Source organism: Halyomorpha halys, unplaced genomic scaffold (assembly GCF_000696795.3).
Source record: "Halyomorpha halys isolate HHAL.00 unplaced genomic scaffold, Hhal_1.1 Scaffold765.1, whole genome shotgun sequence".
Lineage (NCBI taxonomy): Eukaryota > Metazoa > Arthropoda > Insecta > Hemiptera > Pentatomidae > Halyomorpha > Halyomorpha halys.
The window spans coordinates 400,967-414,958 of NW_027113294.1; the positions used below are offsets into that span (position 1 = coordinate 400,967).

The 13,992-nt window shown below is 27.0% G+C and overlaps 1 protein-coding gene across 3 annotated transcripts in view; it reads right to left on the bottom strand.

Annotated features, from left to right (window-relative positions):
* Nucleotides 1-13,992, bottom strand: part of LOC106686016 (uncharacterized) — a 38,533-nt gene that overhangs the window by 6,717 nt on the left and 17,824 nt on the right. For 2 of the 3 annotated variants that reach the window (XM_014429089.3, XM_067050861.1), the window contains exons 2-6: nt 10,305-10,429; nt 7,372-7,564; nt 5,760-5,908; nt 4,956-5,055; nt 3,560-3,670 (exon numbers count right to left, since the gene is read on the bottom strand). In XM_014429089.3, the coding sequence (XP_014284575.1) occupies nt 3,560-3,670; nt 4,956-5,055; nt 5,760-5,908; nt 7,372-7,564; nt 10,305-10,412 (661 nt within the window). In that variant the 5' untranslated portion in view covers nt 10,413-10,429. The remainder of the gene's footprint in view (nt 1-3,559; nt 3,671-4,955; nt 5,056-5,759; nt 5,909-7,371; nt 7,565-10,304; nt 10,430-13,992) is intronic. The other variant, XM_067050862.1, reaches the window with a different exon arrangement.

Sequence of the window (13,992 nt, forward strand, 5' to 3'; positions counted from 1 at the left end):
ATGGTACATTTAAACTGATTTCTCAACACAAGAAAATAAGATATGGAATTAAAACAGCGTACCAGACATAAACGGTATTTGGAATTAAGAATTGAAAATACCCACTTAATTAGGTAAGTTTAAGCAAAGATAAAATATCTTTATTTTTTTTATAATATAATATACAAAATATTTTTATGATATTATTTATCTTTGTAGTACTTCATTTAAGCATGATTCTTTCTTTTTGAGATATATGCATAAATTTGAAAACTAATTTCTTAATAGTTTAATAATTTTTACTCTTCCACATTGTTCCCTGTAAATTATTTTCAAAATGGGTGAGAGGAAGAGGAGTCAACTTATATTCAAGCAAATACAGTATGTATGTAATTTATATATTGCTATATTATTTTATAATTTTTATGATTGTTCAAATAAATAAATCTATATTAAAATTAATACATCAGTCAACAACAAAATAAACTGTAAAATAAAAATATAAACACCCACACGAGATCATAACATAGATAAGTCCTAACATAGATGTTGTTATATGAGTAATCTGTTTTTAAGCCTAGAATATATTTCAGTTCTTTTTAAATATAATATAAGGGAGAGTATGACTTCAAATGATTGAGATCTAAATACAGCAACGATTTGTAAACATTTTCAAGCTAGGGGTAGCCAACCAACCAAGTATAGATATCCATGAATTTAAAAACAAAATATTTTTTAGTGTAAGCCATTAAACAAAATTATTCAAGGACATGGTAGCTGACTCAGGGCAAGGGTTCAGAACGTTATAGGTTCAATTCCCACCTAGGTCAATTAATTTTTTATTTGGAAGAATTAAGTCATAAAAATATATATAAGCTATTTCTTAAACTCTTTCAAAACCAGGTACAAAATATAATATATAAACACAATTAATAGTTATGAAATACACAATACAGTCACTACTTAAACCCAATTGACAATATACGATATGAGAAATTAAGATGAATAAGGAATAGTCCAGCATTAACAGAAGTGCATCAAGGATGATGGACAGTTTCGAAAGAATAATATGAAAATATCAACCAGGAATTTATTGAAGACCTTACTAAACCAATGAAATTTTGAACTTAAACTGTAATAAATGCTAGAAACACCTCATATTTAAATACAAATTTTTATAACTTTTTTATGAACAATGATAATTAAAAGGTGGCCAATTTATCAATACACATAGGCACATCAAAACTAATAATAAATTATCTATTTTATGAGATTCAAATTGCCAATTTAAGTCAATTTGTGAGCAATAAATGACCTATTCACCGAAAGTTGACACTCCCTAATATCAGTTTTTGGAAATGCAAGATATTAAATAAATGAAAGACAGAGAGAATCCTACATTTCATAAAACTTTTGCTAGTTATATGGTTTATTCACAAAGTTTTAAGACAGGTCTCAGAACCAGAATTGTACCAAACATTTTTTTAGCAGCAAACTTAAAATCATCTTTATTAATTTAAGGCCCTCGGGCATCAACACCACTGGCCGCGTTTTTCCTATTGTTCTAAAGTTCTCTGGAACTCTTCAAAGGGGCCTCATAAAAGCTGCTCCTGAAATTGTATTGAATCAATTCCATACCAGGTCTTTCTTAATTTTATGATGAAAAATGAAATCGCTGGGAGCTAGGTAAGGGCTGTAGTAACTGAAGAACTTTTATCACGCTGAACTTGGCCGAAAATTTAGTAAATAGGCCAAGAATTTCAAAACTTTGTTTTCATTGGTTCTATGCGAAATGTTCCAGTAAGAGTTTGTTCCTGTCGGACAGACAGTCATAGATAAGTTATTATATACTGCCGCTAGAAAGATCAAGTCCACTCGGAGATTAAAGACTATTTAGCCACCACCTAAGTTTTGGCCAAGTTCAACACTGCCACAGCCATGACCTAGCTCCCAGTGACTTATTTTTGTTTCTTCGAATCAGAGAGACCAGGAAGGAAAGTGATTTAACATACTTCCAATTGTCAAGGCAGCTTCGATGATGTCTCTTAAAAGCCTTCCGTGTGAAGATTTGCAGGAAAAAATGCTGGCAGTGGTGTGTTGATGTCCGTGGGTCACATATCGTCGACTTTAAGTTCACTGCTCAAAAATGCTCAATACATTTTTGGATTTGAGTCCAGTTTTGAAACTTTGTGAATGCCCCTTGTATTTTAACCAACCAACGAAAATATATAAAAAATAAAAGGCAAGATAGTTTTAATACCAACTAAATTTCAATACTTGTTCAATAGTCCCCTGGTTAAAATTGGACTTTTTTTACTTTTTCTCCCAACATAAAACTCTACACATCCTTAGTTACCTTTTTATGATTATTAAGAAGCAAAATTTATTTAAAGAAATAAAACCTTGTCAACAGAAACAAAAAGTTTAAATCTGATAAAGGAGTGATAAGCAGTTGGAATAACTATAAGTAGAAAAAAATATACACATATCATAACTTCCTTTCAATAATGGCACATTTGGCAAAAAAAAAGTTTTGGTTTTATTTTGATTTGGAAGTATCACAAACTAGTGTGACTTCCTCTACCTTCATTATCTTTAGACTGTCACGAAATAACTGTAGTTTATGGGATAGTCTTGGTAATACATCAAATATAAAATAAATAAAAAACTTTTTATTTTGCCAGATGTGGCACTATTAAAGCAAGCATTGATGTATTTAAACAACAAAATAAATCTCTAAAGATATTAGACTAATTTATATTTACCTTATTCCCAGTAAATTGACTTTTTTAAATAAATAAATCTACGGTTAAAAATCTTTTTCAGTCTACGAATAAAACTATAAACAAATAATTCAAAAAAACACAAAAGAAAAGAAAATTAAAAATTAAAACTAATAATTTTTACATATTTTTAAAAATATTATAATAAACTAAGAATAATTGAATCATCGTAAAACATGTGTATATGAATTGTGAATGTACATAGATATAACTCAAAACGTTTTGGTATATTCTTTTCATCTAAAAAGATGTTGTAATATTAATAATAAAATTTTATTCCTATAAAATTATAAATTATAAAATAAAAATCGAAAGTGAGTTTAATATCTGGGAGATGATTTTTCATAAATATTTCTCAACATCAAACATTTCAACATAATTCTTAATTAATATAACATTATAGTCAAGATTTGTGAAAATTGCTTTTAAAATGTTTTAAATATTAACCCGAAACATTTTAGGCCTTTTAATTAAGGTAATATTATCATCGTTTTTTCATTTTTTTTTTTCGTTTTTTTTTTACTAAAGTCGAAATAGAAAATTCCAAAAATAGAAGCATATAATCAGTAACAATATATAAAAAATATATCAAAGACTAGACAATAACAAATAATAATTGTAACACATGAGAGGTACACATTATAATTATCAAATTAAATAAAACTAATGGTGTAATTTAAAATTAAAAAAAAAAAGTGGTGCTACTATAAAATACAACTATGTACATTTGATAAAAATATTTAGTATATACACAACCAGAAATATTTGTACACTAGAGTTTTCTTATGAGACAGTACCTAATGATACACGAGGCATTAGACAGTATTCACACTGATTCAAAAGAGGGTGATTTTGGAATGTACACATGTGGCAGCACCAACGGAACTGCTCCATTGAATCTCCAATTCCTGAAAATAAAAAATAAATATAAACATTCATATAAGGTGATCGATGGAAATATAGCCAACAATTTTTTTTTCCTTTGAATTAAAGAAATATGTATAGGCTATATTATAATAAAATATTATATATATTTTATTGGCTAAAAGTATTCAGTTAATACTTTATTTATTTTTTATATATAATTTGAATTCTTGTTTGAAACTGGTTTATTTATCAATTATAAAAAAAAATATACATTAAGTGTCAACCAGTTTATTTTCTTGTTATTCCACTCCTACGTTTTGGCCCTTCCTGCTATTCTCAAGGATAACTTATTCTAAATATACAGTATCCTATCCTATAGGTATCCTATAATAATGATAATAATAATGAAGAGCTAACGAACCTGAAGGTTCGACGCTGATACCACCAATTTCTCTCTACATACATCCTTCCAGCGATGCGACTCCAAACCCAATTCTACTAGATCAGTTTTAACGCAATCCTCCCATCTATGTTTCGGTCTATCCCTCAGACATTTACCCATCGGTTCAGTGTTTATTAATATTTTAGGGATTCGCTCATTACTAAGCCTTACAACCTTATACCGCAATGCTATAACTTGAATTATACTTACCGGCTGTAGCTCCCTTAATTCAGTGTTGTACAGTCTTCTAAATTCTCCCATTAATTCACCTTTTTTCATATACAGTATAATATAATCTATAGTACAGCTACAATGTTGTCAAAAATTTGCAGGCTATTCTGCCTTTGTCAGATTATATTTTAGTTTATCAACTTATTTCTTGTCTAACTACTTCACTTTTTCTAATATTATTATAATTATACCTTCTAATATAATGAGGTGTAAATAACTGCCCGTAGATTAATATGAGGAGAAGATAAATAAGAACATAATTATATATTATATATTACTGTGTAGCTTTTATTAATTGTAACATATATCCCATTTTCTTTCTTGCCCATTTCATCACATATATTTTCTTTTATTTCATTATGTTGTTTTTCATAATTTTCAGACATTAATTACATTTCTTTATTATGTTTATTCTATAATTCATCATTTACATTTTCTTATGCATTTTTCATTATTTTTTTTTTGTTATAATTTAGTTTATATAAGCCTCTACAATATTATATTTTATCTTCTATTAGTATCAATTTACTATTATCTATCTAATGTGACTATAACTAACACCTTAGTTAAGTAAACCTTATCAATTTATAGGAATCAGACAAAAAATAATGTAAAACAAAAATAAATAGATAAATATAAGAATTTATATATACCTTCTACTAAACTGGAATCTTCATCATGAGATTCAAGTTCTCTACTTAACTTTAAGCATTCAGAACGAAGAACACTGATTTCTTCAGTCAAAGTTTTGGCCTGAAATTTAAAACCCTCATCATACATATAATTGATTTAAGATCATCCTTTAGGAAATGGAGAAGGTATATTACAACATTGAAAGCACATATTAGCTTCTATACTATTAAATGTCTTGTAAGTAAATTTTTATATAATGTTAATCTATGAAAAAAAAACAGACAACTAATTTTGGACATTTAAAATGAATTCATAATGTATCAATTAATAAATTTTTAGAAACATTAAAAAATAACACAAAACGTGTTTAGACAAAAGCCACAAATTAAAGATAGTCAAATAATGGAAAATAAACTAAAAACAATTAACCATTTTTTTTTTAAAGCAGTTATCAATGTAATTCCTATTATTCTCTCTTTTATTATTTATTATAAATTATAGGTCATTTCATGTTTAAATAAAAGTTGTGTTTTTCTCCCAAGGCTGCGACTCTAAAATTAACGTCAACTTTAAGAAAAATAAGAATATTTTTTATACTTAAAAAAAAAAAATTAAAGTATTTATAAATATATATTTATCCCTAAATATACAAAATGAAAATTAGTTAATTTGCATACAAATTTACAATTTAAGCTAAATATTAAAAATAAAATTACTTTCAAAAGCTAACTAATAAAAAATAGAGTCTTTGGTTATTACATTGTTCAAATACAGATAACAGTTAAGGGTTCTATATGAACTGTCTAATACTAAAGAAAACATACCTTTGCTGAAATATTGCAAGTCGCTAACCTTGCATTAAGTTCACTCTTTAATTCCTGTTCCCGTCTTTGCATTTCTGCCAGCCTTCGTTTCTCTTTTTCTAATTCTAATTCTAAATTTTGTTTTCGTTCCAACTGTCTTTGGATTAGAGCTAAAAAAAATTAAATAATCTTCATTAGACATTTAAAAGTAAGATAAATAATACATATACAAAATAAAAATTAGATTATTAAAAATGAATCTTTGAACTTCTTGCTAAATTTTTGTCAGAATATCCAGTCTTGTGTCCTCTTTTGTTTCTCACTTCCAGCAGTGTTCTGGCACTGGGCCATACAGTCCTCTCAACTGAGTTTTGGCTTTCCTCTATTTCTAGTTCAGTACAAGTTTTCTTCAAGGATTCTTATGTGAGTGTTGTCCATATTGATCCAGGCAACTTGTCCAGCCCAGCAAAAACGTCCAATCTTTATAAGTTCAATGATATTAGCTTCCCTAAATAGCTTGTATATTTCTGCATTTTTCTGTCTTCTCCAGTGGTCACCAATCTTAATCAAACTAAATATTCTTCAAAGATAGAGGATTTTATTCTCCTGGGCCTTCGTTAGAGTCCTTGTATCGAAAGCATATATGAGGGGAGGATACACCAGCATCTTGTAGAGCAATATCTTTGTTCTCATGATAAACGAGCTGGTCGAAGTATCAAAGCCCAAAATAACTCCTGATGGCACTGAAGATACTTCTATTTACCTTGAGGGAAATATTATTTCAAAGAGCTAACAACAGAGGCTAGATATGTAAATTGGTCAAGCTTCTGAAACTTGAAGGGACCAACTTTACAAATCCTTCAACATAATATGTTGCTTCTGTAGCACATGTATGCAAGTACTTGATCTTGCTTTAATTAATTGTTAGGCTAGTCTCTTAGTCTGATACTGGAGCTTTTATTCATTAATGAAATACATATAACAAAATAGTGACTTTCAGATATTAAGAAACTCAATTAATGAAAAGTAATATATAAAATCATTTATAATATAATTTCATGGAAAATTAAGCATAAGAATTTTAGAATGAAATGGAACATGAAACATTGTTCAATTATTTTAAACAAAATGTGGTGGATGATTGAAGAAAGATGGTCCAGGTGATGGTCAAGTATGGTACAAAAATTATCAAAAAAACTATTGCTATGTTGTATTGAACTTTCTAATACTATAAACATTTTCGCCAAAACATCTGTGTGGTTCTATTCATAGATCAAATAAATGTAAATAAATACTCTGTACCTTAAATGTAGTATAATATTACCCAATACCACTCCCTAATATATTACATATTTCAATGGTAATAATATTATATAAAGATATACAATTGGTAAGCTGGAAAACACACAAGGCCTTTGGAAAGGTAATCTAATAATAATAATAGCTTTAAGGACTCAAATAATTTAAATGAATATAAATATATTTTGGATAATTATCCTGGCATCCAAATTTACAACAGGTACTTTACAACAGGTACAGTACATAGCAATATCAGGTCAACTAATAATCTAACAAAATGTAACGGAGTTTAACATAAGAGGAAACATAATAATGATAATATGATAATACTCACAGTGATCAGGAGGACCAGCCCTTAAACTAGGTGGCATAAATGGAGACCTAACAACGGGCGGCCAGCGGGGGCGCTCCCGGATTGGGCTCGACGGCTTTGATGGAACCTCCAAGCGATGTGCTGCTGGTGGTTCTGACATCCGAGGTTTTTCTCCTTCCAGCATGCACCAGCACGCTTCTTTGTCTCCCCGGGCCTGGAAAATAATGCATATTATTGCACATGAAACATTTTAAGTAAATTACATGACTAATAAGAATGATACTCATTGCCAGCAGGGATCCTGTTTAGGTCCCATATTATTTAATTTATTCATAAATCACCATAAAAAATTGCAACTCTTTGCCAATGATACTATATTATATTATAGTACCAATGATATTATACTCCTCATCTTAACGAACTGATACAATCACTAATAGACTAAAAGAGGCATTCTAAAAAGAAACATGAAAGCATCTTAAAAAATGAGGGTTACATCTAAACATTGAAAAAACAAAAGCCACAATTTTCACAAAACGACAACCAATACTTTCCTCAAATATAGTTTTAAAGGATACTCCTATCCCTTTTGCCAAATCTGTAAAATATCCAGGAGTCATATTAGGCAGTACGCTGTTGTTTAACAGCCATATTAATTTAAAAGTAGAAAATAATGTATGAAATATTTCTATATTCTAACAAAAAATCAAAATTATCTCCCAGAAAAAAATTTATACTCTATAAAGCAGTACTAAGACCTATCATAACATATTCCTGTCAAATAAGGAGCTTTAGTACCTCGATCAACTTAAAAAAAAAACTATGTAGCTAAAAAACAAAGTATTCCAAAACAAACACAAACAAAAAATTATTACACAAGAATAACTAAGATGTATTTACAATTAAATATATACACTGTACATGAATACATTTACAAATTGATTTATAATTTCTTTTAATCTTGCCCTAATTCTTTATATAGTCTTAATTCTTAATCTATAAAATCGGAAATAGGAAATTATACAAAAACAACTACCTGTAGATATAAACATAAGAGAACCAAATATATATTGCTGTAAAAATCATAAATAAACGATTTGTATTTTATTTCCAAATTGTTTTTTTGTTTTGTTTTTTTTCAGTTTATTTTTACCAAAACGTAACTACATTTTGATATGTAATAAATAGCAAAGAATGATAAATTTAAACATCTATAAACAATTTCATGAAAAGATTGAAAAAGTGCTAGCAGTCTTATACAAGATATATCCACAACTTTTAACGCATATCTATAAGATGTTGAAGGAACTGAATGAGGTTTCTTCTTTCTTTCTTAATCACATACAATAGTTTTTAACCACTATTTCACTCCATACCCACAAGCTTACCATTCAACCAAAATAAGAAACAATATTATTAAACAAGTATTTAAAAAATTATTCTTAAAAAACAACCAGAGCATAAAGTTTAAAAATGTCAGACAGTGACAAATGATAATCTCTATTCATCAGTAGGAAATGATCTAGATATCACAAAGAAAACTTATATTCTTAATATCTAGTCTACTGTTTTATTAATGAGTATATTAATGGTGAACAAACAAGTACTTGAGGTACAACTAGTTGATGAAACTTATTTAATTGTGCCAACGTTTCAGCTAAAGTTTCTAGCCTTCATCAGGTCTAAGAACAGAACAAGATAACAACCAGTAAGTATAGAAAAAAAAAAAAAAAAGGACAATTTTAATAAATCTTGAGTTCATTAAATTTTCTCAATAATAAACAATGCTTATAAACTTAGTAAAAAAAAAAAAAAATGGGACAATTTTAATTTAATTAAATTTTCTCGTTAATAAACAATTCTTAAACACTTAGAAAAAAAAAAAAGAAGAACAATTTCATTAATAAATCTAGAGAAAAAAAAATGGAACAATTTCATTAATAAATTTTAAGTTCATTAAATTTTCTTATAAGTAAACAATTTTAAACATTTAGTTAAAAAAAAAAGAAAAAAAAAGGACAATTTCAATAATAAATCCTGAGTTCATTAAATTTTCTCAATAATAAACAATGCTTAAAAACTTAGTAAAAAAAAAAAAAAATGGGACAATTTTAATTTAATTAAATTTGCTCATTAATAAACAATGCTTGAACACTTAGTAAAAAAAAATTTTGGACAATTTCAACAATAAATTATAAGTTCATTCATTTTCTTATTTTTAATGATATATATAAAAGACATAGTAAAAAAAAATTGGGACAATTCTTATTCTTATTAATAAACAATATTTGAACACTTAGAACAAAAAAACAAGGAATATGATACATTAATTTTTCTACATCATTATTTTTTTAAAATCTAATATTGATAAATTCCCAATAACAAAGTAAAAATAAATGCTGGCTTAATATTTGTGATCAGCTATAAAAAACATTTCTGATATAACTTAGAGTTTCCTCTTTATTTTTGATTTTCCTACGATACTTAGCTGACTTGAAGTTTTTGTGATGAACTTAACATTTGTTTGTTATATACATTTTTAAATATCATAATTCATAAAAACATTTTATATATACATTTACATTTGTATCTAAGTCCAGTACCACTGTATGTCTGTCCTGCAATAATATTTTGTTCTTTTGTTAGTATAATTATAGCATTTTTAACAATGTGGACGAAGCTTTACAATTAACATAGAAATGAAATCTAACATGCTGATAACTTTCTGACTTGTTTGGAACTAATTAAAATTCTATAAGGTGACACATTCAAATATGTTAGCACTATTTCAACAGGAAAAGCTATGAGAAAATAATTGAAGAAAACAACAAAATATAACCCAAAGCAAATTCAGAATTGAAAACATGTTAATATTATTCTATAAAAAAAAAAAGTTATATGTTAGAAGAGGGGAGTTGAGTTTTAATGAACAAAACATTGAATTTGACTGTAACCTGTTTGATATAATAGTTGACGAGTCTATCCGGTATATGAGGAAAACGCTGTTTGAGTTCGTAAAATAGCTGCATTGCGGAGATGTGTTTACCCGAACATTGAGCCATCTCAACATCTTAGAATCCTGGAAGAACAAAGACCATACTAACATTTCAAAGGTTATCAGTCCACTTAAAAACACTGTGTGTTAATTGGTAGATCCATTCTTAGAATTCCATGTAAGAAAGCATAGAGAAAAAAAAACAATATTTGTTAATTAAACAATACTTATCAGTTTATTTAAAGCAAATGCAGCAAGGATGAGCTTTAAATTGGATCAGATAATAGCATACAAATTAAAAGTTAATTTTTAAAGACAAAAAATATTTATTTTTGTGATGATGTTTTGATAGAAGAAAATAATAACTAAAAATTAATATTTTGGATATTAAATACCCTCTTTCAGTTCATACATGGTGTTTAAGGGTCCTAAGTAAACATATGAATTAAATATCTCAAAACAGGAAAAAATTCCTGATGAAAATATGTCTTGTCAGATTTTTAGGGCTTTTATTTGAGGGTTCATCAGGGTAAAAGGGAAAAAGGTAGCACCAAGTATGATAAAAAACTCCTCCGAGTAAGGGCTAAAATGAGAGGACTAAAAAAAAAAGAAACTATTGTTTTATGGAATCAAAATTAAAAATTTTGAGTTTAACGGGACAGACAAGGCAGGGAGTTTTGTAATCTTCCAACAACAAAGTGAAAGTTCTTTGTATAAACCAAAAAAATTATAAATAAAAATGTCATTATTCAACAGCACTTTTTTACAGGATACCATTTACAGGTACACAAACCCCGCAAATCAATCATTTACAACAAAAATCACTAACAAGGCGAGAATAGAAACGGGTGCAATTGAATTCACATTTTCCTATAAAACTTAGTATCATTTATGACTTTCAGCACACAACATTAATAGTCTCAAATGCTTTTTTTTTTTAAATGTACTAAAGAGATTAATATAGTTATCATCAGAAAAAAACAATATCGCACAATCACTGAACTTGTTGTCAGTGTAATCATTAACAGATCATTAAATGAAACGGAAAAAGTCACCCTGAAGTTTATTTCAAGCAACCTTTCAACAAACACTAATCGCTTTGTCACAAAGAAAGGATATAATTAATAATCATAACTTCTCTCATAACCTTAAGTTTTTACTTTCTAAAAATTTAAGTCTCTCCAGATCTCAGATCTGACACCACTGGATATTTTTGTTAGGGGTGACATTAAACAAAAAGTCTATGCAAACTCAGTAAATAAACTTAATTCTTTCCAAAGAGGGATAATTGAAACTTGTGAAAAAATAACACATATCTAGTGCAGCTATTGACAGAAGATGCCGAGCCAGTCTTAATGCTCAAGGTAATTACTTTCCACAGCATTTAATATGAATGTTAATGTTTATATTTCATTGATAAAGCTTGGATCACATATTAATTTTTTTTAATAACCAAATAATTTATAAAAATGAAAATCTTTAGACGTGAATACCTTCTAGGGAATTGATCCTTGATTTATATTTACATTTAGGTTTCTAAACTCTGAAAAATCCGGTATGTAATGATTTAATGTATCAAACTGAACAGATATTAAAATATTTGACCCCTGTATGATATTAAATGTTTGATTGGAGTGTGGAGGGAAGGATTAAAATGAATGAAAAATAAGGAGAGCATGTGACATTTTATTTGTTAATCAAAATACTGTTAGTGGCTACAGTGAGTCACAAAACCTTTTGGCATACATAAAAGTTAATAAAAATAAAATTAATTTTCTAAATAAATACTATAATTAATTTGTATTAATTTTGTTCTGATCCTGAATATATAAAATTTTTTTTATCAATTTAGATTAAATAAAAATTATGATATACAATCAATTTATAGCATAATAACCACTTATTACAATCCATTTAAATGAATTAGTAAAACAGTTATTTGTAACAGGGGATGGTCCAATATATTATAAGCAAATAAAGGAAGATTTCTTCAATAAAAATTCAATCTTATGGTCACCAAATAAATTATACACAATTGTGAAGAAAAATTTGTTTTTTGTATATAGAATACTCGTTATACCATAATCAAATTTGTAAACACCAGTAATCATCAGAATTAAGTTAAATTAATATTTTTAAATAAAATATAAAATTAATACAGCTTTTACATGAGTATAACTACATCTACATGTGGGGAGCGGAAAGGATATTGATAACAAATTATTAACTTTAAAACATAGTTAAAAATATTTTAAAAAATTCTGTATTAGGAAGAATCTATGACCTTGGCCATTGGTGTTTTTAACTCCCTGAAGAAAAAAAAATAACATTAACTACTAAGAAAGTGTAAAGACAATATTACATATGTTGTAAGGAGATAACAGTTTGGGCGCATTCAGTAAAGAACATAAATAAGTAAAAAGAAAAATGTATTCAATAAGTGTTCAGGTTTTGGTCATAATTTCATCAGGCCTTCATTGAGGCTAAGAACAAAAAAGCAATATAACAACCATAATAAATAAAAGGAAATACAGAATAACTAGAAAGTAACAAGATAAAAGATAATGCCTTATTATACTTTATAAATAAATGATAAAATCAGTATGAGAATATGTATTTATTATTATGTAGTTATTATTATATTATTATTATTATGTAGTTATATTAAAATTAAGAAAGGGACAAGAAACAAAAAATAATATAGATATGAAAACCCCATTAGTAAATATAAGTAAAAAATTACAATCATTTAAAATTAAAGTTATGTAAAAAATGAGAAAGAACATGTATATGAAATTAATTAAATATGTACTAAATTAACAGAATTATTATTGATTATAATGATGAAAAGATTGTTAATCGTGGATAATAAGTTTAAATATGGTTTGGGGAGTGGTCAGTGATGAACACAAATAATATAAAAACCTCATTTATTAGTGCCAACATTTCGGCCAGAATATCTAGCCTTCATTAGGGCTAAGAACTGAAAAAAAGACAACAACCAATGTATAAAATGATTAGAAAATAACTAATATTATGGATAAATAAATAGTGTTGACAGACATGAATAGTCTAAGTATTATAAGAAGATAGAGGTTGTATGAGAAGAGTAATATAAATATTAAGTAAGTAGATAGAACAAATAATAAAATACATTTGAAAATCTAGTAAATAAGTATATGTACAAAATGAAAATTAATAAAAATAAAGTAATAAAAGAAGTGGGAAATAAAATGTATATATAGGTAATTAAATATGTAAGTAAAATAGCAGGATTAAGGGAATAAAATATAAAGTTATAAAATGCAAAAGAAACAAAGAAATATGAATATTTTAATTTAATAATAATAATTTAAAATTAAACTTATGGAAAAAATTTTTAATTAATTTCTTATCATTCTATATATTCATTGGTTGTTATCTTGTTTTTTGTTCTTAACCCTGATGAAGGCTAGAAATTCTGGCCGAAACCTTGGCACTAATAAATAAATTTTTACTTATTTGTGTTCATCACTGACCCCCAACCTTCTTCTCCTCATATATATTATTGATTATTATTAAAATAACAAAATTTTACTTGCATATTAAATTAATTGCATTTACATGTTCCTTCTCACTTTTTCGTAACTTTAATTTTAAATATATAT